Here is a 27,788-nt window from a genome sequence, read left to right on the forward strand (position 1 = left end):
GGAAATAAAAACCAGACCATAACTAATGAGAGGTGTACGAGGTCTGCTGGTTTTCTCTTCCCACATTGTAAAAAATGTAGAACACTCACTGAGGGGAAGACATGTATAACCTTTTTCATTGTGTTTACCTGTAATACCATGTGCTATAAAAAAATGAAATAGTTCCCTGCAGGGCTGCAGTTTCACTTGATTATTAAAATACTCATGTTATGCTCATTTTCAGGTTCATAATTGCATTTAGAGGTTATATCAGAATAGGTTTACATGGTACATGGTTTTCAAAAAGCACCATATTTTTGTTGTACTGCACATTGCTGCAGCTCCTCTTTTCACCCTGTGTGTTGAGCTCTCGGTTTTAGCTACAGAGTGAGACATCACACTTCTGTTCCATCTTTGTTGGGAGTCGCACATGCGCAGTAGGTAGGTAAGGACTACTAGCCAGTCAGAAGCAGAGTATGAGGGCGTGCCGCCCTAGCAGCTAGGCGAGCATTATAACGTGTGTTACAAAGTGACCACGTTTGTCTCTGAAGTAAAGGCTGGACTACAACAGAGCTGTTTGGAGCAGTTTGGAAACAGTGTTTTCTGTTGGAGATGGTAAGTCCCTTTGGGGTGGACTTTGGGCTTTTTCACTTTGTAAACCTATAACGTGCACAAAAAAAGATATATAACACAATAAAGGAAAGGGAAAATGCCAAAATCATAATATGAGCACTTTAAAAAAAGGATATAGCTAGCTGCAGAAAAAAAACGTACAAAAACAACCAAACAACTTGTGTTTCAATGAGTTTTGCAGAGATGTCTAGGAAGTAATTTGGAACTGCTGTAGATCACAAAATAAATCATGAATATATGTATTTATGGAGTATATATACAGTAAAGACATGCAAAGTTCCAATTGCGCTTTATAAATGTCCGTCATTCAACAGATAAAGACATCATTTACAAGTCTTGCCCCCAACAGAGATCCATGGGTGAACGGATCAGCGGAGGCGGGCCCAGTCAGCCTGTTGCAGGGCGGTTAAGTGTATGTAGAGCTGTGCCTTCATCTACTATTTCCCTCCATCCCCACACACTGGGAACGCAAGCCCCTCTCATCCGCAGAAAACATCAATCTCATCCTGTCCGCAATGTGCAACACTCCAGCACCTTTCATCAATGAAGCGGCCCTGTTTATGGCACTGTCCCCTTTTGTACTGTGCGGCCATTAGAGGCGTGAGACAGAAGGAGAGAGAGGCAGGCAGTAAAACAGTTTCCGCCCAGTGAATCACATTCAGACCCTCATACAGGCGACTGGGGGCTGACCCCTGCCAGGCGATGACATAAACGCTGACAAACAAAGGACCTGAGCTCTGAGCAAGTGTGATCCTATAGGATCTAAATCTACAAAAAAAACAACAACAGACCAACAGACTGTGACCCTGTGGGTTTGGGATGATGGAAATAGAGATTGTAAGCTTGAGGGGGGATAAAATGTGTGAAAGATTTCATGGCAAGCTATTGCTGCTTATATACAAACAAAGGGGGAGATTCAATAATGCCACCCTTTTATACAAAGATACATTCCAGAAACAGTTAACAGTGAAGGGTTGGCGCTGAGGAAGAGCAGGTGTAAGTGCTGAATGGATACAGAAGCAGCTCCCTCCCTTCCTCCCCAGTGAGAAAAAAGGATTTAACTCGGGCTGAGGCACCGCAGAGGAGGCAACAAAAGAGATTTGCAAGGGACGCACCAAGATGACATCATGTCAAATAGATAACAGATAAGGTGGACATATTCAATTATTCAAGGACTGAACCCCCCCCACACCACCACCACCCCCCACCCCATCAACTGGTGTAAACTATGAAGCCTGCACATCTGCGTAAAATACGCAAAGAAGCAGCAGCACAATGAGGCTACAGGCACCGATCGTTGATTTAATAGTAACAGCACATGTGCGCAACTTTAAGTGTGCCAAGATTACTTATGGCGCGAGTTAAGCCTATATAGATTAGTCAACGGAGCCTTTATGAGAGGGTCTCCAGCTCACCATGTGTGGCAGTTCCCCCTGAACTGTTGTTTTATTTTCAGTGGGAGAGAGAAACCCCACACAAAGCGCAGTGATCACACTGGAGATCCTGGATGTAACCATGGAAGCGTTTGTCTCCGTTCTCAATGGGCTGCCCGGCCATTCATTTACTGATTGCGCTGAATCAATATTTAGGCTTTTCAATTTTATTAGCTGCTCCGCGGGGGATTTTCTTGGCACAATGCAAAAAGAAATTAGCAGTGGCCAACCACTTTTAATCGTTTTCTTATAGCGTTATACAATATGTCTGCTTGAGCTGTCTGGCATAATTGATGAGGAGTATCGCTACTCATTTGTTTCCTTTATTCTGTGCGCTATTAATCTACCACTGGCAATAACGCCTGGAGTCACCAATCATTACTGACACATTAACTGAAAAATAAATCCCGAGGCGTTTGCATTGTCCTAGAGACGGTATAGCCATGTGTCACAAAAAGATGTCATCTCTTCTTTCTGTGAAATTATCCAGCAAAGTTTTGCTGGCCGCTGTAGGCTACTGCCCATAGTCACAATGACAAACAAAAGCATATTTGAAAAGAGACATAAGATCATTCATTCCAACTTACCTGACACCTTGCTTGGCCTCTCTCTCTGTCCAAAGATAAATTACTAGAATGTGTTTACTGCTGAGGATAACATCGATGAGTGCTTTTCAGAGTCTTCGGCTCCTTCTCTTCTCAGACAGCAGCCAATAATAACTGCATCATGTTGTATTATTTACTAAGAACTGAATTCGGTTGTTTTTTTTCCCCTTTGGCAGCTTTGGGATCCCGGTGAACAACGTGGGGTGAAGCGCGTATGTCATCTAACGGGACTGGAGAAGCCGGGAGAAATAGCGGTTCCTCGGTCTGTTCAGGACCTTCTCCTCTCTCTACACGCAGCTCCGTCCTCCGGCAGCCATGTGAGAGCTGCTGCTACTGTACACACACGACTCACTGTTCCAACAGAAAGATTAGTTTGCAGCTACTCAGGGACTCCGGCTCGTCTCCCGGTCGCTGCCTAATGAGACATGTTTTAATCCCATTTTTGTCTCATGGGTGCTCGGTGTGGTGGTGGACAGCTCCACCCTGTGACCCGAACAGGCATAGAGCCCCCGAGCAGCAGTCCTGTTGGGGCTAATTTACTCTCCCCTCTCTTCTACTCACTACACATAAACTTTGCAAATGTGTACTTCTTCATAAGAAACTTAAAATCTGACACACATGTAGTTTTATGCAAAATGCCTCTTGCATGCTTGCCGACGTAGCCTAGCATGTTGTTCGCTGTTGATTTATAAATTAAAGTATAACGTTAACGCTAAATACGTCCTCAACTAAATGCCAGGAGCGCAGTGCTATCTTTACATATATTTAGAAAATACTTTAATACAATTTACTCCTATATTTTAAAGTGAATTTAGCTGACGCTAAAGTTGGTTAAGCTAACGTTAGTTGAGTTTACCCTGCATGTCCTCCATAAACTCAAACGTTAATTAGCCTATTTTCTACTGGCTGGATACGTTTAATTTAAAATATCAGGGCAGTTAGCTAGTATATATATATATATATATATATATATATATATATATATATATATATATATATATATAGCTACACCTGTCTGAATAATATAATCCGATACTAATAACTTCAATCCAAATATATAACAGTTGTCTGTTCCTAGGGTTCCACCATTGACATTTTAGCGCCATCTCGCGATGTGTTGGAGTCGTCAGTTGCAACGTCATTACGTAAACATTCTGTGGACGTGGCGTGGGCAGTTAGACAAGACAACTAATCGAAGGGAAGGTGAGACCGAAAATAATCCCGTGGAAGTATGGATATTATCCAGGTCAACTGATTGATCGGTGTTCACTTTGTCAGGTAAATGTTTTTGTTGATGACTTCCTCCAAATACATTATTCATCAAATGTGACAACTGACCGATAGAAATGTATAAACGTTACTAGTCACATTCACGTAACATAGGTGAACGCTAGTTAGCTAGCACTAGCTAGCCTAGCCTGTGCAGATGGTTTCTCAGTTTGCTAACTGTTGACAAATTGATATGGTGGTGGTGGTGGTTCTAAAGTTACGTAGTTATTCCTGTTGGACAACAATATCGACTGGACTTTTGTGAGGTGATAGAGACTGAGGTGTAGCATTATCTATGTTGTTTCATAGCCAATTTCTTAGTAAAAAAGTAGCTAGCTAGCTAACCTGGAATTTTAGCCACAGTAACGTTAACTAAAGTGATTGCAAGCGTAACGTTAGCTTGTTAATCGCACCCCTGCGTGCTTGATAAAGAAGATAAGCGTAGGTGTACATATAGTCACCACCTTAGATTGCTAGCTGCTAACATTACCTCACGTTGAAAGTAGTAATCTCAAGTTAGAATGAAGTCTGCTTTATTGATAGCAGCACATCAAAGCTGTGATAGGGGAATAGCTAGGTAACGCTATCTGACAAATATCGCATTACCTAGGGATGTTGTCATGTTCTCAAGGACATTGATATCTCGACGATTCAGCGTACTGCCCGTAACGTCGCTTATCGAACTGGAAGAGCCCCAAACCTTATCTAGTTGGTCTGTCAGAGAGATGGACTTTAGTCGTTTGTTTAGCATGCTGAACAACGTTAGAAACTTATAATTAGTGTAAGAGAAGTTCACTGCTACCTAGTTAATTGAAGTTTTCAGAGAAAGACATGCATGGTTGTATATGGTGTCATAACGTTCACATAGGCCAGTTTTCATTTACAGTCATTTGGTATATATATATATAGTTTAATTATGTATGTAAGTTTATCTGAAACAGTGGGATATTCACACTGGCAGCAGGAATGGTATAAAGTGATAGTTCCTAAGACTGGGCGATATGGAGAAAATCAAATATCACAATATTTTTGACCAAATACCTCTATCGATACCGCAACGATATTGTAGTGTTGACTATTGGTGCTTTCACAAAATATTGACACAATGACATTTTTGATAAATAATCATCAGTAATGTGGATATAATGACTAAGTGGGTAAAGACAAATAATAGAACAGTTACAACAGTCTGGTAAGTTCAGAAAATGACATCACTTTACTGTAATGCAGCCTTTAAAACCAGGAAAAGACAACACTTATCTCATATCACGATATCGATATAATATCGATATATTTCCCAGCTCTAACGCATGTTCCTTGTTTAAAGGGAAAACTAAAGTAAAGCATACCTTGCTGGTATTTTGCACTTAAGCCTGTCTCTGCTTTTCCCAATACAGTGAAGAAGAAAATGTCCAGTATAAGCCAGCACTATGGGTTCCAGTCAGCCACCATGGTGCAGCCTGCAAATGGCGGCCATGCCTATCTGTTTGGAAACAACGGCTCAGAGAATGACCTGTCGGAAGAGGACGGGGAGAGTTATGAGCTGCGGCCACGCGGCAGAGAGAGGATGCGGAGGAGCACCTCCAGAGAGAGGATGGACGATATTGTCTACCTGGCCAGAGATATCCAGGAGGGTGACACCCTGAACAGCATTGCCCTGCAGTACCATTGCTCAGTACGTGTGTGTGTGTGTGTGTGTGTGTGTGTGTGTGTGTGTGTGTGTGTGTGTGTGTGTGTGTGTGTGTGTGTGTGTGTGTGTGTGTGTGTGTGTGTGTGTGTGTGTGTGTGTGTGTGTGTCTTTCTTTCTTTCAGTCGGTCTGTATTTCTTTCTTCATCTCCTTTAAGAGTACCCACTCAACTCCTTGTTCATTTTCATGTTAAAGTAGACTGTCTTCTTTCTTCTTACATAACACGCATTACACAACCGTTGTTGGCCCTTTACACCATTAGGGCTGCAACTAATAATTATTGTTTTCAATCATTAGTTTCAGATGAATGAACTACCCGGTTAGTCTGTAGAACTAGAAAACATGACATGCCCACTAGGGGTGTTGAAATTAATCATCACATCGATGCACCGCGACGCGGACGATTCTTTATTGATACAGTGACAGACCATAATCAATTATAGCCTACTGTTGTTGCTTGTTGAGTTTCCGGTTTGCCCTTTGTCTGCTGTGTTCAGACTCCGCTATATTCAGGAACTGTCTTTTTTCGGAGCAGATTTAAAAAAGGGGATATATATATATATATATATATATATATATATATATATGGGTCAAAGACGAATAAGGATTTAAAATTTGAAAATAAATGAAATTGTCAAAAAATGCCAACTCAAGCAATTTCTATTTTCATTAGAGTGTTCTATATACATCTCAACAACAGGAATTTAATTTAGAAATGCAATTTAATTTTTTTTGATGAATCATGTGATTTATTCCATGAAAAATGTCCTTCCTGGGTAACGGGAATGGATTTAAAAAATATTTAAATGTCTACCTTTTTAGCATATAAATGTTTAGGCATATCCATAGTTACAGCTAATCAAACGCACACTGTTAAAAAAACTAAGTTTTTAACACAATTAATATGATATATTTGGGTATTTATAATTAAATGGGCTCATCGTTTGATTTTGGTCACACAATATTCCATGCCAAAAACAGAAAAATGATGAAAGAAGTCTTAAAATGCTTTACAGTAAAGGTTATCAGGTTATTATTGTATACTCAGCTCAGGAAAACATGATTGTGTAATATACCATGAAAATGACTTGAAAACACTTGACTGTGTCATTGTTACTCGGGATGACATCCCGTTAGCCAGGAATGACATAATGCAAAAATGCCATAAAAGATTAAATAAATACATATTATTTTATTAATATAATCTAACATTATCAACACAATGCTTGAAACGTGATAAATACTAATAAAAAAACTATTTTCATTAACATGTCCAATCTGGATAACAGAGGACATGTCCTGGATAACAGAGGATCTTCGTTATCCAAGGAAGGACAAAAACATGATTTTCCCACCAAAACTCTGTCAAACATGGCATACTCAGCTAAAATATATCTTAACCTTTAAAGCATTAATGCCATATTTCACATGAAATAGGCATTTTGTAAATATCAAAACATCAAATATGTTTTATTAGCGTTATCCAGAAAGACACATGATTTTTGGACATAGTGCACCAGTGACCGAAAAAGCAAAATAAAAACTTTTTTAAGAGAGAATTACTAAACTCTCCAGATGTTTTGGGGTCCTCCATAATCTTCTTTATGATGTAATATCATATTTCATGACTATGCAATTGCATTATGGGTAATTTATGGATTTTAAGGTCTGTTACCCAGGAAGGACATTAGGGAAATCCAAAAGTATTTCTTGAGTAACATTTTAAATAAGGGTAGGATTGTTACTATATTTGTAGGTATCACTGCAAACATCGACACAATTATGCCAAAGTAGATAATTAATGCTCTTATTATTATTTTTGACATTTTTGTCACATTTTTATACTTAGATTTTAAGCCCGGACGTTACCCAGGAGGGACAGTTTGGTACTTCTGAGCTCAATAGCTCTTTGAATTTTATTTTTTTGCAATAAATACCTATTAAAGTGAGTAAAGAGGGGAGAGTTGAGTAATATAATGTAGTTTTTTAAAATTAATATTTATCTTTTGCATTATGAATATGCTTTGGACACCATAATTGACATGCCACGTCTTTGACCTATATATATATATATACAGGGCATGAAATTGGCACCCGCCCACCCGCCAAATGCGGGTAACTTTTGTGATTGGCGGGTGAAACTGTCAATCTACCTGCCACGTTGGCGGGTAGCCAATGAGATTTGAGTGATGCAAAACATTTCAGACCGTTCTGCCAACATGTATACATTTTAACATCAATGTACGCTGTCACTGAACCTGCTGCTGTTTCAATACTGTCGGCTCTCTGCAGCGGGCAGGGCTGCTCCGTTTCCCCCGCGACTGACGCGCACACACAATCACACACAATCACACGCAGACACACGCACAGACACACACACAATCACACACAAACGCACACGGTGGATGCAGGAAAAAACGCAGATGAGACCTACACAATGACCTAAATTGAGGACAGCTACTCTCGTTATTGTAAGTTAATGATAAGTTAAAGTCCAACAAGTACTTTATCAAACCGTATGAATGTGTGTGCCTGGGGGCCAGGATAGGAAATTAACTAACAATGTAAAGATTAACAAGCCACTGACAATGACAGATATGTTCATATTTGATTCATTTAATACATTCTTATTTTGTGTCTTAAATCCACCAGCCTTTTTCATATTTTACCAACATTTGCAGCATCCTGAGCCTTTTTGGTAAAGTTCCTAGGAAATCTCAGCCCAGAGTAATGAATTAATAGTAATAATTATTATTCTCCCCAAAACAAGTTTCCTTTTTATTTATTTTTTTATTTTTAAGAACTATACAAAAAAAATTCTTGTGTTATGGTGCGCATTCACCAGTGTTTTGTTGTTGTTGTGGTGGCGTAGGCTACTCCTGATTTTGTCAGTCATCTCATCTCTTATATGCAGTGGCATAACGAGCCAACACCGGGCCCCTATGCAGGATTATCAAAGCGGGCCCCACTACTACAGCACGTGATGACGGCGCAATGTCCACGAGTAGGCTACCATCAATAGGACAGGATAGGATCATAGAGACACAGCAATTCCTGTTTTTCACCTTTATGACAAAAAAAAAAGTGGCTGTTAAAAAGTCCCTGTGGCAGGTGGATTTAAAAATCCACCTGCCACAGTGGCTGGTGGTCAAAAAAGTTAACTTCATGCCCTGTATGTATGTGTGTGTGTGTGTATATATATATATATATATATATATATATATATATATATATATATATATATATATATATATATTTATATTTGAATTTGTTGATGAAAACCTTGTGTAGCAATATATATTAATATTGAGAAAGTGATGCATCGTGATATCGATTTGAATTGTTGACAGGATAATCGTAATCGAACGTGAGACCAGTGGAGATTCACACCCCCCAATGCCCACTAGTTACGAGTCCCAGCTGACGTCTTTGAGTTCACTACTTCTATCTAACCACCAGTCAAACGATGTATTGTATCAATGTACAATAAGAGAGATGAAGCGTTCTAAATATCTAGGTCTACACTGAACATTGATAGATGTCTTTTTTTTGTACCGTTTTTACTGTATTTTATGATTTAAGTGGAAAATGTACAAAAAAAGGTTCTTAACAATGAAATAAATCTCATTGTTAATTTCCAGTTTTGGCCACAGTCTCAGAAATGAATCCACCTTTTCCTTTACATCAGCAAAGTACTATGCAATACTTAGAAACACCATGTTTCTATTCATATTCCTGCAAGACTGAACTACCCTCTAGTTACGACTAAGGAGAGTAGTTGTTTTCAAGTCTACAAATGTACATTTTTAAAGCGGCTATAATCTATTTATATAATACTGAATCAAATGACAACGTGAAAGGAGTCGCTTGTGCTAGCAATGCACCCACAGAGAATTATCACCCAAATCTGCAGCTCTCTTCAACTTCACTGAGTTTTATGGTGAGTTTCCGCTCATTGTTTGGCTGTAAGGCCTGCAACTTGCCATTTTGGTTCACTCTCACAGCTCTTATAGCATTGTTTGTCCGCCTCAGCAGGCAGCTGTTTCCAGCGGAATGGCTCTAATAACCCATTGTATACTACGTGCTGTATACACAGCAGACGCAGTTAGCAACTAGCCATTGAACATAGTGGAACATTTAGCAGGTAAAGAGCCAGATATTTCCACCAAGGTTTGGTAGAGCTGAATATTGGACATAAGTATACGACTCCAAATGATCGATAATGTTGCTCCCTAACTGCTGGGTGTGTAAATAAGTAACTGTTTGCTAACAAGTTTGCCATATCCACTTTAAAGGTGATAATTATGTCAATTTCGTGTTCACAACTAGTTTCAGTTGCCTCTGACGGGCCAAAAAAAAAATAAAAACGGTTTAAATGTAGTAGGGAATATAGATATTCCCTTCATTATCTAAATGTGGGTGTCTGGGTAGCTCACCTGGTAGAGCGCACGCCCATATAAAGAGGCTAAGTCCTCGATGCAGCGGCCGCAGGTTCAACTTCGACCTGTCATTCCCCCTCTCTCTCTCCCCTTTTAAGTCTAAGCCGTCCTGTCGGAAATAAAGGCCTAAAATGCCCCAAAAATAATCTTAATTATCTAAAAAATCTCTCATCAGATAAACTCAAGTGTACAATATGGGCAGGCTAACAATGTTTTTGGCTGTACTAATTGCAAGGGTTCAGTTTATGACTCGTACTGTAGCATACAACAAAAACATTTGTTTAGAACAAGTTATTTGATTTGGTTAGATTAGAGACGTCAGAACACTACTTTATATAACCGCTCCTTAATAACATGGTGCATTTTCTAATGAAAACTGTCATTGCATACCCTCTGTATATCTGTATATTTCCACCATGATCATATGGACAATATGCATTGCGCTTGTGTGTTAATTCAGGTAGCTTTACTTTTATTTTACAAGTTGTCTTTTGTTGTGTATGTGTGTATTTGATCATTTGGATTATTTCCTGCATTCAGAATCCAGAATATTCAGACCACATTTACTTTGCCACGTTTTGTTTTTTTAAGCGACGTTTTTGAGCCAAAAGTGATCGCAAGTGTTTTTAGCTCCAGTAGAAGAACTAATCTCCGTTTAAACTAACACGCCCAAGCCGCATATCTCATCATCGCTCTCGTATACTGAGGTAAACAGGAGGCAGCCTGTATACTCCACCCGTTACTGGTAGTTGCCATGGTAACGTTAGTAGCTTAGTCTCAGAGAACGAGACGTCATGACGATGAGACCCAATCAGGCAGTGAAGGTGTTGCCAAAGGTCTCCGTTTGCAGCCGTTGAGAAATTTCTCTGGTTTAGAGGCTCTGAAACACCAGAGCGGTGTGAATGCGAGGTGTAAACGTAGCAAAAGATATGTTTTCAAACCAAAATGTAGCAATGTAAATGTAGCCTACATGTACCATCTTAGTTTGTGTCTGTAAGCAGCACCATAAATAAATTTTTCTTCTGTGTGTGTCCTAGGTGGCCGATATAAAGCGGGCCAACAACTTCTTGACAGAGCAGGACTTCTTTGCCCTGCGGTCGGTCAAGATTCCTGTGAGGCGCTTCAGTGTCCTCACTGAGACTCACAGCACCGGGCCTCTCAAATCTGCCTCCCCCTCAGGTACCAGGCGCCTGGCCCAGATCTCACCCTGCGCCTCCCTCCCCTCTGACTTCTCCACAGACTCTTCCTCTTCCACAGACAGTGTGGAGGGATTCCTCCTGGAGAAGGACAAGGACATTGAGCGGCTGGTGAAGTCCACAGGGCCGTCTCGGAGCAGCCTGAACGAGGTTGTGTCCTCCTTAACGCTACAGCAACAGCAGCCACTGCTAGGGGAAGTGGAGTACAAACCGGTGCAGAAAAAGGACCCTTATTATGGGGCAGACTGGGGCATGAGATGGTGGACGGCTGTGGCCATCATGCTGGTTGTGGGAATCGTCACACCTGTGTTTTATCTGCTGTACTACGAGGTTCTCATGAAAGCTGAAGTCAGCCATCACGGCGTTCCCACACTATCTCCTCACATCACGCCTCACGGACATCACCATGGTAATAATGCAGGCCTTCATGTTGGAGAAGACAACAACGCAGGGGCTGGAAACGTGGGTAATGAAGATCCACAGGGACTAGGTGTGGCCAAAGCAGGAGACGGTGAACACCCAGGTCATGAGAAAACGTAACCGGGATTATAACTTTACATGCACATTTGTTGCCAACTCAGAGATCTAATAAAACTGGGTGGATGTTCCCATTGTCGAGTAGTTTTTATAGACTTAATATATCAATGCAATCTGTCCGACAGGGACAGTCCCTTTTTTATAATGAGAATTTTTCTATGGTTGAAAAACTAGGAATTAGGGTGTGGCCACAGTCATCCATTTACAGTTGTATGCTTTTCAACAAGGACGATCATTGGGCTAAAAACAACACGTTATCCTTGGCTGACTTATCAGTGTGGCCAGTAGAATTGAGGTGATGTTTCTATGCTGCTGGTATTCTTAGTAAGCTACATACAAACTGTATCCAACGAGTTCAAAAACAAACCGGAACAGACAGCAACACACTTAACCCATTTCTGGTTCCTCAGCGATGGAAGAGAGTCATTCTGTGGATTTGGATTTTAAAGCAGTTTGGTCCAACTGAATAGTTTGCCATGTTAGAAATAGTGGATTTTCCAACGCCATTTGCTGGGAAAGTATGATTGCTACCATTGAGTTTAATATAGAGTTAATTTAATTCAAGTCTATTGAGCATTTAGTCTTTACTTACACCCTCAGTATTGGGAAGTACCAGTTAAATTTCCATGAAAGTTGCTTGAAATTTTTGTTTTTTCATAAAAAAAAAAAAAACTCAGAGCTGTGAGGAAAATGGGAAATGCACATTATTCCCACAATGACCATTCTTGTAATTATGATTTTTAGAATTTGTTATATAGCCCTTTTATTTTATCACTGTGTTCACTTGATACTTTCTGAAAAAGCATTTCATGTTGACAGTATGTGCCTTTCAACCTGTGGAAATGTGCCACAGGCTGGAAAATAAATACATCTATTTTGAATAAATTATTGCCAGTGTGCACATAGTTTGGCATCTCTTATTTACAAAAGTCTTTAAAAGGAAAGCTCGCCTCTCAAAAATCACACCAAATAAAGCAAACCAAAAACTATCACTCTGCTAAACAGCATCCCCAACTTATCTACAATATTTAACCAATAGAAACAATCACGTGATCGTTTACTTCAACGGCGAGTTTGCGTGGATGAGTCAGTGTCAGTATGTAGCCTCTGCGTCCATATTGTCATCACTGCCTGCGCCAAAATCTTCGCCATTGTCAAAATAGCTGTCAATGTAGTCGTTTTCCTACAGAGAAACAAAGGAAACAGATGAAGTCAAGTGAACTCTGCTTCTTACATATTGACCACATTCAATTTGTGTTTAGGAAATTGGACAATAACGTTATGATTGGTAATCGACCTCTTCAACATCCTCTTCGTCATATTCTTCCGCTTCGATTTCTTCTTCTTCCTCTTCGTCATTCCCTTTTTTCTTTTCCGTTTCATCGTCGGATTTTTCAGGGTTCCCGTCACCTTTCTTTTCCAGTTCCTGATATATTGACATTAAGATTTAATTACTCAGAAGGACACACATAGTAAACTGCACCAACTTGAATGAGTACTAGGACTGGGCGATACGGACAAAATCAGATATCACGATATTCTTGACCAAATACCTCGGTATCTATATTTCGGCGATATTCTAGGGTTGACAATCGGTGCTTTAACAAAATATTTTCACACTTAGATTTTAGATAAATAACCATCAGTAATGTGGACATAATGTCTAAGTGGGGAAAAGGCAAATAACAGAACAGCTAGAACAGTCTGGTAAGTTCAGAAAAGTACATCACTTTACTGTAATGCAGCTTTTAAAACCAGTAAAAGACAACACTTATGTCATATCACGATATTACGATATCCAAAATCTAAGACGATATCCAGTCTATCACGATATAATAGCGATATATTGCCCAGCCCTAATGAGTACTTAATAAATCACATCAAGAGAAAATGAACAGTCCATGTAATGCTCAGCAGTTTAACACGGAACAAACAAGAAAAGCTTACATCTAATTTAGTCAGCATAGCCTCGGTGTCTTTGCGCGATATCTTCACAGTTTTCTTCTTTGCGTCTGTTGGATTTAAGCATTTTGTCTTTATTCTTACGGCCACAGGATGGAATCCCATTACATGCATAATAGCTTTAACATACCTGGTTTAGCGCGAGGTTTTTTCTTCTGGGGCATCAATTCTTTTGGGAGGAGGTTCCAGTCTAAAATATCAAGAATAGTATTGCCATTATTTTCCTTTTTTGTTGTTGTTGCTGCAATGCTTGTGCTGGAATCACAAGACGATGTGTTATGCAAGTACCTGGAGTCCAATTCTCATCGTCTATCTGTCTTAGCTTCAGGTATCTCTCCGTGTATCTCTCCACTTCTGTTTCACGTGAACAAGAGAAAGTTCGGCTTCAGCACACTCTTTAACAAGCCGCGATTCACCTTCACGTCACATTCAGCAGTTTATCAGAACCAGGAGTGTATCAACACAAACCACTGGGTGCTACTCCGGATTCTTAACCACAAAAGGGTAAATCATAGTTTGAATAATTTGGACTATAGAGTCAGCAATCGTTGCGTGTGTGCTCCATATTTATACAGTTGTATTAGTCCCAAAACAAAAGTGACATAATCCATCAAGTCCTAGCCCACTGTGATTAAAGTAAGTACGTTATTTTGTCAATATAATGCACCGAAATTAAGCATCTGACAACATTTAGGACAAGACATTCTGAAAACTCCATCTATAACTTGTTACAGATATACATTAGCTCATCGCTGAATAAGGGGAATCTAAAAGACCATATCAGGCCAGACTGTAGAAATCACATACAACTGCTGGGAGAGGCAGCAGCTGTAACTCAATAGTCTGCAATAAATATGCCTTTCTCTCTCTTTTTCCCAGACATGACCCTAAATGAAATGCCTCAGTTCCTAAGTGCTGCATTATCTCCCCTCACAGCAACCAATTGTCTCGCCGTAGCATTTCTATCAGATGTCGGGTTTCTAATGCACTACTCTCCTCCTCACCTGCTTTATTAGACTGAGGCTTGATGTTATGTGGTAGCTGCTGCATCGTTCCCCTCATCTCCTGTTTTAAGGCCAGCATGTAGTCCTCATCCTCCCCAGCTTTCAGAGGCACCGGCTTAAAGTCTGTGTTCTGGAGGAGGATAGATAGTGGAAGGGAGATAATAGCAGTTCAAAAATCTGTTTAGGGTTGCACGATATTAGGAAAATATGTAATTGCGATTATTTTGACTGATATTGTGATTGCGATATGATTCCCGATATTGGAGGGAATTATCATTGTATCATTTTCATTGAAAAAAATATTTAAATAAAAAATAAATGTAAATCATTAAAGTGTGATTTTTGCCAAACAAAGATTTCTTTTCTTTAGTCTGTAGGATAGGATTTGTAGGCGGGGGTGTCTCTGCAGCATCACAATACTTAATTCACAAGGGTTTGACACATATTTTGCCTTTACCAAATATTGCCTCTCCCTGCAATTTGGATATTGCACTAGTCCATATTGCGATTTCGATAAAATTGCGATTAATTGTGCAGCCCTAAATCTGTTTGCCTTAGGTTAGCCACATTTGCTTCCTACACTATGGAGCACATGTGGCAGGATATTGGAGAATCTGTACATTTATCAATACAGTTTCAGTGTTACCTTAAATTTTTTCTACGACAGATTATATTTTACTTAACATATTAGTGAAGTTAGTCTACATCCGTTGTTTACAGTAAAATGCTGTACAGTAATAGTAATAGTATCAAATTGATCCTACAATTACAGTAAAATAGATGTCAGGACAAATAACATGCTACCCAGGCTGGATTCCAACCTGCCAACTAATGATGCACAGCCCTTTTGTATAAATAAGAAAAAGCTACCTTAAAATATTGGCAAACTAATAAATGATATGATATGATATGATGAATTAATGATTATTAAAATTGGTGTTCAGATGACACGGGGACTTGTGACATGTACAAACTGTCAGTCAAGAACAAAGGTCACTGAAGTGCTCAGCTTGAAAAATAAACACATTGTGTTATTATATATTATATTACACACATTGCACTCCAAACTGTGTGTAAATAAAGGGCCACAGAACATCCTGAACGTATAGCCTTTGTGGTCTTTCAGCCTAAGCAAGCGGACACAGGTATCAAATACAAAGCAAGGCTTCAAATCCAACGGGGCAAACTGACCCCCGGGGGCCTCAAAAGCCTCAGGTGGTTTGTAGTTAATTGGTTGGTCTCTGGGCCTGTGTGCAAAATATAATCAAACTGTCATTTGTGTAATGTACTCAAAAGGTGACCTGAATTCAAGAGGATATATGCACAATGCACAGAAAGTACAATGAAGTGGAATTGGGGCCCAAAATGTAATGTGTGCCCTATGGCCCTCTATTTTAGCATCATGCAGAAAACACCAGCAGCATCCTACTGATAGTTTGCCCTCTATGATCCTCCTACAACAAGAGGATGATCTAGAACAGTGGTTTCCTAACTTTTTCACATCAAGGACCCCTAAACTAACACAAATCAGACCCCCATTTGATTAGATTTTGTCCTAGGGTCCCCTGTCTGATTGCTTTTAGATGTTTTATGACAGAAAATGTATGACACTCATGATCAAAATAATCACACATTCTGTCAGTGTTACTTATTTATAGAATTATAGTGAAAATAAGTTATTCACCCCTGGAACCCTCTCAAGGGCCCCTGGGGGTCCCTGGACCCCACTTTTGGAACCACAGCTCTAGGAAGAGGCCCTTGATGGGACACTGCTTTTAAACAGATGCAAGCTCTCAACATTACCATGACAAATAATAGCATTATATTTTATATTGGCAAATACATCATTGTTCATAGCTTGTACTTTAGTTTAAATAAATCATAATGAAGCCTACACGTTTTCTTTACACAAGTCTACTTTTGAAATGTCATGCTTATGTTTCTCTGAATTGTCATCAAATACTTTAAATTCCACCATCCCTCAAAGGTTGTGCCACACAACACTTTGAGGACTTATTGGTGATTCAGAATTCAGAATCAGAATTCAGAATCAGTTTTAATGGCCAAGTATACTTACATACACAAGGAATTTGACTTCGGTTGGTGTTAACTCTCTATACATTCAACAAATAGACATTTAGCAGTTCAATTTCAGTAGACAAATAGTAATATAGACACATACTGTACAACAGAGACAACAATATACATATAGGCACATATCAACATAATATACACATAAGACATAATATCAAGACAAGTACACATGGAGTGGGATGTAAAGTGCAAAAAGTAATAGTGCAAAGTAGTGTGCAAGATGCATATTGGAATGATAAGTATGTAATGTGTAGAGAAGTGGGTGAGTGGCCAAAGTGGGGATGACCACAGTAGAGCATTGTAATATACTGCAATGTGATATGTCATCGTGGGATCTTTGCATTTGTGTGTGTGTGTGTGTGTGTGTGTGTGTGTGTGTGTGTGTGTGTGTGTGTGTGTGTGTGTGTGTGTGTGTGTGTGTGTTCGGTACTTACTGGAAACAGCGGGCTGGGCCCCACCCTGGCTTCTGGCATGCTGCCCCTGCCGATGCCCAGAGCCTCAATGTTGAAGGTGAAGGCAGCCACTCCACGACCCTTGCCTGCCATGGCTGCGAGCCTCCTCTGTACCTGCAGCACAGAGTCCACATGCCTTCAGTCAACTCCACTGTCCAACACGTGTGGACACAAGTTCATGTAACATAGCTCTCATCGCCTTTTGCCAAACTTTGCCTACTATGAAGCGTTGGTCAACATTGAAATATTACATCAGAGACTCACCAACACATACAATACGTTGTTATACTCACTATGGTACTGTTAGTAAAGTGTTCCTAATGTGGAGACGTATTTCAGGGCTATTCAGTGGCATTTAGCCTTTACTACGTCTCCATGTTTTCACTTTTCGAGTTTACTTGTCATTAACATTGAGCTACTCCGTTTTTTTCTGTTGTTCGGCACGTTAACTAACTCCTAAATTCAATAAATGAACAGCTAAACCTAATATTTTTTACGGCTTTGCTATAACCGGCGTGGAAACCTATTGCACACACTACACTACACTCAGCAGTATGCGTAAATGTGGCTTTAACATGCCCCGCCCCTGCCTGACGTTTGAGAAGGAGTGACTTGTTCACAGCCAATAGAGTAGCGCGCTTTATGTTGTCGTCACTCCTGTGTTCGGCCAATGAGCACGCTCTCCTCCTACAAGGGCGTGTCGGCTGTCATCGTCATATTAACCTCAATGAAAACATATCACCTCTAGCTAGAAGGCTAGTTTACACCTCTCGTCCGCAAAAACAGATCACCTGACAGCACCATACCCGCAGCAGGTTACTTCGACAAGTGCATGAAACTGGGATGTCTGCAGCCGACTGGTACGCTCACAAATCGCTGGGAGACGGCCTCTTCTGGATCCAGGAGCGATTCTACCAGTCAGAGAACCGGGCCAACATCTGGCTGCTCCGCGGCTCACACCAGGACGTGGTGATAGACACTGGTCTGGGCTTGAGGAGCTTACCTGACTACATCGACGGTAAGGGGCTGCTCGGCGAAGATCCGCAGAGGAAGAACCCGCTGCTGGCCATCGCCACCCACGCCCACTTTGACCACTCAGGTGGTCTCCATCAGTTCCAACAGGTGGGCGTCCACAGCGCCGAGGTCGATGCCTTGGCCAACGGAGACAACTTCGAGACGGCCACCTGGCTCAGCGACAGAGAGATAGCCGAGGCTCCCAGTCCAGGATGGAGGGCAAGGCACTACAGAGTCAAGGCTGTGCAGCCCACACACATCCTGCAGGAGGGTAGGTAGCCTACGAGATGCAGCCTTTGCAGATATGATTTCACGAATTGGGAAGGGATCTGTGATCAAAGGCCAGGTCATCATAAACGCATTTGCCCAGGGATAAGCATCACGGTCGATACCATTATAGGCGATATTTAATGGGTGGGCCTGGACTCAGTAGCTTTACTTTGCACATTATGCTCCATACAGGAATCCTTTCTATCCCCACAGGAGGATTTTACCGCACAATGAATTGGCAGAAGACCAAAAAGGGCTAAATGAATGCAGACACACACACACACACACACACACACACACACACACACACACACACACACACACAGTGCGTCTCACTATCTTTGTGGGGACCCATCATTGACATAATGCATTCCCTAGCCCCTTACCCTAACCTTAACCATCACAACTAAATGCCTAACCTTAACCCTTACCCTCACCCTAACCATAACCTAATTCTAACCCTAATCCTAAAACCAAGTCTTAACCCTCAAACAGACCTTTAAAGTTGTGGGGTCCAGCATTTTGGCCCCACAAAGCTGTCCGGACCCCACAAGTATACTGTATTCCCGGTTTTTTGACCCCACGAATGTAGTTAAACAAGAACACACACACACACACACACACACACACACACACACACACACACACATGCATTCCTTCTTTCCTACACATATAGAGGCATATAACATATGAGGTGTGAAGTAGTGCTAACATTTTTCATCAGTGTCATCATGGATGGTGCACAGCTTATGTTACAAAGCATGCTACATTTGCTTAGGCAGGAGTACAATATGAGGTGATGTTTTCTTTCATTTTTTTCAAAAGATCCAATTTATAATTTGCAAGGGAAATGAGTAGGAGAATTGGCTAAAAACCCTCCATGGGCTTGAAAAGTGGCAGAATATTACAGGAAATAATCATCAATGTAATCTATACACAATTTGTATGTATCTATGAAAAGTTTTACACACACATCAAGAACACTTTATTCATAATACATGCAAGTATATACACAAACACCATCATTAATAGACTAAGGGCATACATTCAATGTGACATGGCCTAGAGAGAGAAAATAAACACACATAGGATGTACATGTAGCTCTTATACAGGCGTTGATATCATCTTTTTTGTAGGCAGCTGCTTTGCTCATTCACTACCTGTCTTTGCAGAGCAGTTCTATTTTAAGTCAGTGTGTTGATGACTCTGTTACTTTCAAGAAAGACAGAAGAAGAGAATACAGAGATGGGTCCCACATATGGAAAACACCCATGGAGTATTAATAACCTCACAGCATTAATTCAGCCATCACGCACTGTGCTATTGGCAGATACACATTTCAATCACTGATTAAACGCACATTGTGACACATTTCTCTGGGATTGTACGTTCATTTCATCACAGTTGTTGCACACAGTTTATATAATGAAGGTTTTATCATTTGGGGTGAGCAGCTTTCTTTTTTTCAGAGTTTGGACCAAAACTCTACCCTGGAAATCCAGAGTTCTCACGAGAGCACAATTTGAATTTGCTCAGCGAGTCACTCTGGCATTCAGTAATGATGCTCATTAACTATGCCCTTGTAGCCGAGCTGCACCAATCACATCAGTGTATCTGATATAGGCGGGCCAGAGGCAAGCTAAACAGATGATGACAGTTTAATCTACCAGTTAGCTCTGCTGGTAGCTAAGAGTTTAATCTACCAGTTAGCTCCGCTGGTAGCTAAGAGTTTAATCTACCAGTTAGCTCCGCTGGTAGCTAAGAGTTTAATCTACCAGTTAGCTCCGCTGGTAGCTAAGCGTATGGGGCTCTGGATACGTCACCCTGTGTATTGTTGTGATTGGGCGTAGTGTTATCCAATTGCGTGCAGTGAGATTTTCAAATGCATGCTTGGTGCCGCCCCTCGAGTTGGGCCATTTTCATTACTCAATGCCAGACCCTTAATCTTTCGGATTTGGGTCTGGATTTCCAGGCTACCAAAACTCTTCCTATTAGCGTCTTTAGTGTAAGGGCTGGGTATCGCCAAAGACTTCCCGAAACGATTCCGATTCACAAGGTCCCGATTTGATTACATTTTCGATTCAATATCAATTTAGGTTAGGGAATTTTCAGTTACAATCTCAATTTTGCTTACACATTAAAAGCAATTCTAAGAGAACATGCTGTAAATTCTACAAGCAAGAAGCAACCCTCAATTTTTTTTTAAATGCACCAAGTACTTTTTACTTAAGAGGTTTAACATTATACTACCATAATTAACATGTTAAAAGATCGATTTGGGGATTTTTTTAACAAATATCAGATCTCTCAAACAAAGACCGATTTTAATTGGAGGGTCGATTATTTGAACCCATCCCTATTTTAGTATTCTATAGAGTGTAATTTGTGCACCATCAGTCGATGCACCGACTTGTTCTGCTGTGTCAGGGCCACTGCTGCAGTGCAGTTGGAATATCTCATTCCTTGGTGTTTCAGTTTCACCCTTCTGTCACACTGTACGACTTTCGGACCAAATCAATAGACTGAATGTCCTAGAGACTCCGCACGTCATGGTGATATGATGTGACATGTGGGAAACAAATATAACCCTGGCTCGATTCAGCTAGCCGAATTATGACGAACAAAAGGATTTAGTTTACGTGTGAGCCTGGGAGTGGGATGTGGACTTGAAATTAAAAATAAGATTACCGAGTACTCATCCGATACCAGTGTGTCATATATTTAATACATATATGTGTTAACAGGTGTATACTACTATCCCTGTATGGATGTGATATGATTTCTATCTTTATTGTTCAGCCCGGCTCAAGTTAAACTCTTTGTGAAACATGAACAAACACAAAAAATGAATGCCATCGAACTTTCTTTTATTATCTAGTTTGACAGTCACAACAGAAAAAGAACATAAATAAACTTCTTTAGAGTAGATTTTCTTCGGGGGTAAATTACGTGGTATCAAATCGATGCATAAACTCCAGTACTTTCCGATACCTATGCCAGCATTTTAGGCAGTATCGGAGGCTTTTCCGATACTGGTATACATCGCTACTTGAAAAGACAAGTTATATTGTGTTTGTATGTGTGAATGATTTTGAAAAAAAACACGATACCATCCCTCCCTCTCTCCTGTCTAGGTGATGTCATCAACCTGGGCAACAGACAGCTGACGGTGCTGCACATGCCCGGTCACTCTCGGGGCAGCATCTGCCTCCACGACCGCGACAATAAGTTGCTTTTCAGTGGAGATGTAGTGTATGACGGCGCCATGATTGACTGGCTGCCCTACAGCCGCGTCAGTGACTACATCAGCAGTTGTGAGCGCCTGGTGGGGCTGGTGGACAGCGAACAGGTAACACAGATACACACCGGGAGGGTAGCCTAACCTTTTCAGCTCATAGTTCCACTATCTTAGGTCTGATTTATTTAGAGATTTGATGCACAAGGTATCCAATCCCATCGTCTAAAAACTATTAGATTTATAATGAAAATGTCCTAATAGTCCTCATAGTTGCGGTGCTTTTGACAGAGTTGTCCATTGTATGTACTAGGGATAGACCGATTATCGGCCCTGGGCGATTATCAGTCCGTTTTTTTGGCAGTTTGCAGATTATCTGTATCTGCGTTTTAATTACCTGATACCCGATAAAGTTAATGAATTAAAAAGTGGTCTACTTTGGCTCGGCTACAGCTCTGTGTCTGTCCCTCTGCTTCGGTTTCACTCACCACTGAGTCTGACTTAATGTCCCGCCCACAACACTATCTGACTCTCTTTTACTTGGTATTATGTTGAACGTTTCTAATTTATAACAAAAATTGCTAAAAGCGTTTAAACAATGTTTTGTGTTGGATTTTGTAACATTCCAAAATCTTAATTTTGACTTTTTCACTGTAAATGCAAATCAGTTCCAAATATTAGGTTTCATTAACTACTAATAATCGGTATCGGTATGGCCTTGAAAAACCAGCATCGGTCGATCCCTAGTATATTAAATTAAAATTAAAATCTGAATCAGAAAATTATTTATTGCCAAGTAAGTAACACTTAGAGGTATTTGCCTTTGTTGATGGTGCATACATAAACATAACATATTAAAAGGAGATAAATGTACGATGTGTACGTATGTAAATGAACAATAAATGTAAAATAAATTGTAACATAAATACACAAATATGTACAATATGACTGGCATAACAATAAGAAAAGAAGGCTTTATGGTTTAGTGCAGGATGTACAAAGATTTTAATGAATGTGCAACGAGTTCAGGAGATATACGTAGTTTGTGCAATGTATGACTTTTATTCACTACGCTCCGTGACAATGGAATTTTACAGTTCACCAAGGGCAGTGCTTTTCTAACAAATGTATATGGAGAGTGAGACTGGAAAAGATAAGAAGTTAAAGGTCCCATATTGTAAAAAAGTGAGATTTCCATGTCTTCTTTGATTATTATGCGGTTCAAGGTTTTATACAAATACTGTGAAAGTATCAAAACACTCAATCCACAGAGAAATGCACACAGCTTTTATTCATAAACTGTGCCTTTAAATGAGCCGTCAGAACTTTTGTACAATTGTGATGTCACAACTACACTACTATATGGTAGATAGTGCCGCTACAATGCCTTTACAGTCATTCACCAAGTGCAATGACGGTGCAGAGACACTGAGAGGGCAGATGTGGAAGACCGGGAAACGCTGACCAATCAGAGCCAACTGGGCTTTTTCAGGAGGGGGCCTTAAAGAGACAGGCACTAAAACAGAGCATTTCAGACAGAGGGTGAATACAGGTATATTCAGACAGATGGTATGAAAAAGGTAATTTGTTTTCTGAACATTAAAGCATGTAAACATGTTCTAGTAGAAACCCAGAATACAAGTATGAATCTGAAAACCAGCATGATATGGGACCTTTAAGTCATTTCCAGAATTAGTTTTTGAGCTGCTAATGTCATAATCATCCTTAAATCAGAGCTATGTACCATGTACCGATGGATACAGATTGGTACTCAGAGAAATTATGCTTGAGTCACAAGTGACGATTTAGAATGGCATGCACTGTACATCATTTTTAAAGTGTTTAACAACTGGCGTATTCATTAAACAGGTTGACCAAGTCCTCCCAGGACACTACAACACCTTTGGTGCGAAGCGGCTCCACCGGATTGCATCCACATATATCAGCAGAGCTGGAACGTGCCCAGCAAAATTCTCCACATTTGCCTGGGGTACTCTGGCTGGGGTGGCGCTGCGCGCATTTAACCCACGGAGTGCCTGCTCATGAGAGGGGATCATGGAGCTGGAGGAAGCACAAGTGCACAAAGAAAGATATTTAATTTAAATATGGAGGGGGAAATGCCCATCATTTATCTGTAACTTGATGTAACATTTTTTTCATTTACTTATGTAATCCAACAGAAGTCATAGAATTGCCAAACTTTGTGTAAAAAGCCTCGCTTGGGTTACATAAGTCAATAATCAGCAGCACATGAAGCAATTAATATAAAGTATTTCTAGTGTGATTCTGTTCTATACTAATGCATATGTATTTGTTGAGTTGGATATGAATTTATGTATGAGTTTTATACTTTAAGCAGTTGTGAAATTATAATAGCACAACAATGGTACAACACTGCACTGCAAACAGAAAGCAGAGTCAGTATGGCCATAGTGTTTCTCTATGCATTTTACAATGCTCAGTGAAGACTCAGTGTCAACTACCTCCTACATTTGTAACAGTGCTTTGTACTATTGACCAATCTAAAGCTTTGGTATCGAAACATTGACAATAAAGCCTGTTCTACCTGCCTTTCTTGTTGCATCTACAAGACAGACAATTGCAGCGTCTCTGTGGAATTTCATCTTCAGTGGTTCACATAAGATGAGATCCTATAGGATTTAGTTGCTGGAGGAAGATAGAAAGAGGAACAGAATTGGATTGACTATTATGAGCCATCATTAGCTCAAAGTGCAGAGCACCTTAAGTGCTTTACTGATCTAACAGAAAGCTCTCCCACTGCAGGAAAAAGTGATCATGGTAGAAAAAGAAAGTTTCCTTGAGCCTACTTTCCTAGTTTACAACACAACATTTGAACACAGTGAGCTGTTAAGACTTATATAGTATGTGCTACAGTGTCATATCAGTAAGAAATATATTCATACATCAATCATAATGTAAGATACACAGGATTTCAACTAAAAAGGTCTTACCATTGACAGATTTACATGTAATATTTCTGTTCAAAAGATCACGATGTGGATAAGTGAAAAGAAGGAGCCCGTTTTGAATTGATAAAACATTTATTATAATTAATGTTATATTATTTAGACATGAGATTCCCACATTTCTCATTTTACGTTTGCCTTCTAGGGCGGCCGTACATGCAGAACACGGAGCCTGCTAACACGAGAAACTCTTGCAAGGTTATAACATTCAATGTTACGTAACAGTTAAAGATCTGCACATCATCTGTTAACATTATGATAATAATCAGGTATCATAGCTGCATTTATGACAAAATCAATAAGGTAACAAAAGACAAAGAGAGGTTTATTTGTTAACTTATAAAAATGAATTTACAGTAACAAATGCTGTTTTTCAAACATCTGACAGTTTTAATTCTTAGTCGAAATGGTTGCCCCAGTTCTGAGCCTCTCAAGAGGGAAACTGTTCTGCACGGACAGAGACACAGGCCCTCCTATAAGATTAGTTTTTACATGGACGCCTTGAGTCACATTGCTTTCTTATATAACTTACATAATTAAATACATAAATGGCAGTGTAAACAAACCATTTTATTCTTGCTCTCATGACCTAATGGTTGACTGGACTTTCATGTCAGTTCTCAGCTTCAAAGAAGGTTGCCTAGAACACAGCCAACATCAACTAATTTCTAAGAAATGTTTCTGTGTTGCATAATATTTGCTGGATATTTCACATTTTGCCACTATCCTTAATGGAATCCCGCAACACTGCAGTGTACAGTGTAGCAGAATTACAAGAATGGCTTCGGTTTTCAATAGAGTATCTGTGATTATACTTAAAGCTTTAGTGCGTAACTTTTTGATATTAATGAACGTCCGTTATATTCAAGCCATTGCCAAATGAGTTGCTACAAAGCTAATTAAGACTATCAGCTCCACACAACTCTCTCTGTATTTCTCAGTATGGCTATGTTCAGAAGATTGTGGCGTCCGGTGACTTTCCCGCGCAGAAACTTGAGTGAAGATAATGACCTCTTCTGAAGAGTCCATCACGTTTTCATAATCCTCCTTGTCCTCCTTGGCTACTAGCAACTGCGTGGAGGAGGGGCGGGGGCGCGTGCGCAATCGCAGAAGGCTTGTATCATGTGGCTGCGGCAACAGTTTTGTTGTAATTACTTAGAATTCCTCATGGGGGCGACAGAAACTACGCACTATAGCTTTAAAGTCTGATTAATTTCATCTTATCCTAGATTTTGTTCTACGTATGTAAGGATCTATAACCTACTGCTGACGACAGCCCGTCAAAAGTGTGCAGATAAATGTGTGAAAGTTAAGACCGGAGAACAGATTTTTGCCCTGAAGAGATCACAGTAATAACAGTACAGTATGTATGAGCACTTGCATAAAGTTAAGCTTTCACCAGACTCATTGAAATCATCTCAAGTAGTTCAACATTGGAACTTGTAAGTCAAATCACCCCTCCCCAAAAAAAATGATGCATAGTAATTTTAGGAGAACCACAAAGTATGAATAATTAGACACATACACTGAAGTAGATATCACAGTACAGATAACAGACACCAACACCCCTCCACATTTAACAGTTTCTAACATTTGAAAACTCTTGACTGATTATACCTTATGCTCATCTTGCCACATGCTCACTGGCTTTCATTGCATTAACACTGCAAACTTTTTTTTTTTATACAATACAGATAGGAAGCATCCAGTCAAAAACACTGCTAGTGCATTAATAGAGATGATTTTGAAAAATTGTTTGAGTGGCCGTGATGGCTGATGCAGAGGACAAAACAACAAATGTTCTACTTCTAATTAGAGTCCAAGGACGGACAGTAGGCCCAGTGTGGTGTGTTTATTGGAGCAAGTCCTTAGCTCTTAGCATCACTGTCTCCCAAGCAGCATGACCACAATCATTTCTCAAAGCAAGCAGAGTACCTCCCGTTTAGTTTTGGACCATCTTCAAAATTGTGGCAACCCAGCAAAATGCATTGATTGTCACCCTGTCCTTTGTGTTAGAAGACATTCCAGTTTGCCCCAGGAGGGTCTTTCATGATTCATCCTCCACCAGGAGGCAGGCTAGAGGCAGCTTAACCTCCTCAGGGGCTGTGCATGTGGCCTAGCAGACTGCCTGAGGTTGGTTCACACGTGTGTAGCCAAGTTAAACCATGGTTTAATTGAGCACTGTTGCCTTTAGGCCAGTGTTAAATGTCTGTCAGGCAGGGCGAGTTCACACCTGACTCTGGAGCCAGTTGCGAGGATCAAGCCTGGCCCTGAGGTTCCTGAGGCTGCGTCGAGCCGGGGAGGGCCTCGAGAAGGGGGCTCCCTCAGACGACTCGGGGCTGTGGCTGCCCTCGCTGGTGCTGGAGCTGTTGCTGGAGGTGGAGCTGGAGCAGGAGAGCGTGGTCTGTGTGCTGCGCTGTGACCGAGGCGAACGAGAGGAGACGGGGAGCGGGGCGAGCAGCGAGGAGGCAGGAGGCTGGCAGGGGCACTGGAGGGTCCCTCCTCCTCCTCCGTACCCCCTCCCTCGCAGGGTGCTGAGCTTAGCATCCAGCGACAGGGTGCGTGGCCTCAGGCGGGACGGGGAAGACGACAAGAGAGAGAAGTTTGAAGAAGGCTCGGGCCAGCCATGGCGGTGAGAGCAGGGACTGGTGCTGCAGTGGCTGTCGCTGTCCGAGGTCAGGCTCGCATCCGAGGACAGCAGACTCAGCTGTGGGCAGCGGTGGGGGCTCACAGGGCTCCGGGGCAGGCGATGAGGGGTGCAGGGGCTGTGGCCAGAAAGGCGAGAAGTACAGGGACGGGGGCGGCCAGCGCTTATGGGGTTGTTCTCCTCAAACACAGACATCCAGGTAGGAGAGGTGCCCAGCTGGCTGCGGAGCTCCAGCTCCTGCATCCTCCGAGCCAGGATGTCTGACACGGTGCTGCTGAGGTCGTCAGACGACTCAATAACTGCAGGAGAGATGCAGCAAAACTCATTATTATTATTATTATTA

The 27,788-nt window shown here is 40.8% G+C and overlaps 5 protein-coding genes across 18 annotated transcripts in view; 2 read left to right on the forward strand and 3 right to left on the reverse strand.

Annotated features, from left to right (window-relative positions):
* The window catches only part of adgrv1 (adhesion G protein-coupled receptor V1), a 170,583-nt gene extending 166,990 nt beyond the window's left edge, over nucleotides 1–3,593 (reverse strand). For 4 of the 5 annotated variants that reach the window (XM_035996730.1, XM_031305029.2, XM_031305028.2 and 1 more), the window contains exon 1: nucleotides 2,633–3,162. The gene's annotated coding sequence lies outside the window, so the exon portion shown is untranslated. Of the gene's footprint in view, nucleotides 1–2,632 lie in introns of all 5 variants that reach the window. The other variant, XM_035996728.1, reaches the window with a different exon arrangement.
* A 185-nt stretch (nucleotides 3,594–3,778) lies between these two features.
* lysmd3 (LysM, putative peptidoglycan-binding, domain containing 3) lies at nucleotides 3,779–12,676 on the forward strand. Of its 2 annotated transcripts, XR_004896214.1 has the most exons (4): nucleotides 3,779–3,928; nucleotides 5,317–5,594; nucleotides 11,084–11,918; nucleotides 11,973–12,676. XR_004896214.1 is itself a non-coding variant. In XM_031305191.2 (3 exons), exons 2-3 carry the CDS (start codon nucleotides 5,328–5,330, stop codon nucleotides 11,780–11,782), a joined length of 966 nt encoding a protein of 321 aa, XP_031161051.1. In that variant the 5' UTR covers nucleotides 3,779–3,928; nucleotides 5,317–5,327; the 3' UTR covers nucleotides 11,783–12,676. The 2 variants fall into 2 exon arrangements, 1 of the variants encoding a protein (XP_031161051.1); XM_031305191.2 differs by having other exon boundaries at nucleotides 11,084–12,676.
* polr3g (polymerase (RNA) III (DNA directed) polypeptide G) lies at nucleotides 11,921–17,887 on the reverse strand. 2 transcript variants are annotated; one of them, XM_031305193.2, is made up of 8 exons: nucleotides 17,585–17,887; nucleotides 17,274–17,405; nucleotides 14,746–14,875; nucleotides 14,030–14,095; nucleotides 13,872–13,931; nucleotides 13,727–13,791; nucleotides 13,077–13,205; nucleotides 11,921–12,962 (listed from the first exon to the last, which is right to left on the reverse strand). In XM_031305193.2, the coding sequence occupies exons 2-8, from the start codon at nucleotides 17,382–17,384 to the stop codon at nucleotides 12,873–12,875; spliced, it is 651 nt and encodes a 216-aa protein (XP_031161053.1). In that variant the 5' UTR covers nucleotides 17,385–17,405; nucleotides 17,585–17,887; the 3' UTR covers nucleotides 11,921–12,872. The 2 variants fall into 2 exon arrangements, with proteins under 2 accessions (XP_031161053.1, XP_031161054.1); XM_031305194.2 differs by having other exon boundaries at nucleotides 17,556–17,887.
* Nucleotides 17,888–17,979: 92 nt separating this feature from the next.
* Nucleotides 17,980–24,381, forward strand: mblac2 (metallo-beta-lactamase domain containing 2). Its single transcript, XM_031305192.2, has 3 exons — nucleotides 17,980–18,576; nucleotides 21,711–21,925; nucleotides 23,681–24,381. Exons 1-3 carry the CDS (start codon nucleotides 18,135–18,137, stop codon nucleotides 23,855–23,857), a joined length of 834 nt encoding a protein of 277 aa, XP_031161052.1. The 5' UTR covers nucleotides 17,980–18,134; the 3' UTR covers nucleotides 23,858–24,381.
* The window catches only part of rtkn (rhotekin), an 88,310-nt gene continuing 84,263 nt past the window's right edge, over nucleotides 23,742–27,788 (reverse strand). For 4 of the 8 annotated variants that reach the window (XM_031305186.2, XM_035996744.1, XM_035996740.1 and 1 more), the window contains one exon: nucleotides 27,026–27,744. In XM_031305186.2, the coding sequence (XP_031161046.1) occupies nucleotides 27,026–27,744 (719 nt within the window). Of the gene's footprint in view, nucleotides 23,873–24,377; nucleotides 24,479–25,245; nucleotides 27,745–27,788 lie in introns of those variants that run through there. The other 4 variants (XR_004896212.1, XM_031305190.2, XM_031305185.2 and 1 more) reach the window with 4 other exon arrangements.

Source organism: Sander lucioperca, chromosome 2, assembly GCF_008315115.2.
Source record: "Sander lucioperca isolate FBNREF2018 chromosome 2, SLUC_FBN_1.2, whole genome shotgun sequence".
Taxonomy (NCBI): domain Eukaryota; kingdom Metazoa; phylum Chordata; class Actinopteri; order Perciformes; family Percidae; genus Sander; species Sander lucioperca.

Bases quoted from the DNA above. Each gene is read 5' to 3' on its own strand.
- lysmd3 (XM_031305191.2), top strand. From the start codon at position 5,328: ATGTCCAGTATAAGCCAGCACTATGGGTTCCAGTCAGCCACCATGGTG. The intron at 5,595-11,083 runs GTACGTGTGTGT...TGTGTGTCCTAG, and splicing joins CCCTGCAGTACCATTGCTCA to GTGGCCGATATAAAGCGGGC.
- polr3g (XM_031305193.2), bottom strand. From the start codon at position 17,384: ATGGCAGGCAAGGGTCGTGGAGTGGCTGCCTTCACCTTCAACATTGAG. The intron at 14,876-17,273 runs GTAAGTACCGAA...ATCCTCCTCCAG, and splicing joins GGCCCAGCCCGCTGTTTCCA to AACACAGACTTTAAGCCGGT. The intron at 13,792-13,871 runs GTATGTTAAAGC...TAAATCCAACAG, and splicing joins AAAACCTCGCGCTAAACCAG to ACGCAAAGAAGAAAACTGTG.
- mblac2 (XM_031305192.2), top strand. From the start codon at position 18,135: ATGTCTGCAGCCGACTGGTACGCTCACAAATCGCTGGGAGACGGCCTC. The intron at 18,577-21,710 runs GTAGGTAGCCTA...TCTCCTGTCTAG, and splicing joins CACACACATCCTGCAGGAGG to GTGATGTCATCAACCTGGGC. The intron at 21,926-23,680 runs GTAACACAGATA...TTCATTAAACAG, and splicing joins GGCTGGTGGACAGCGAACAG to GTTGACCAAGTCCTCCCAGG.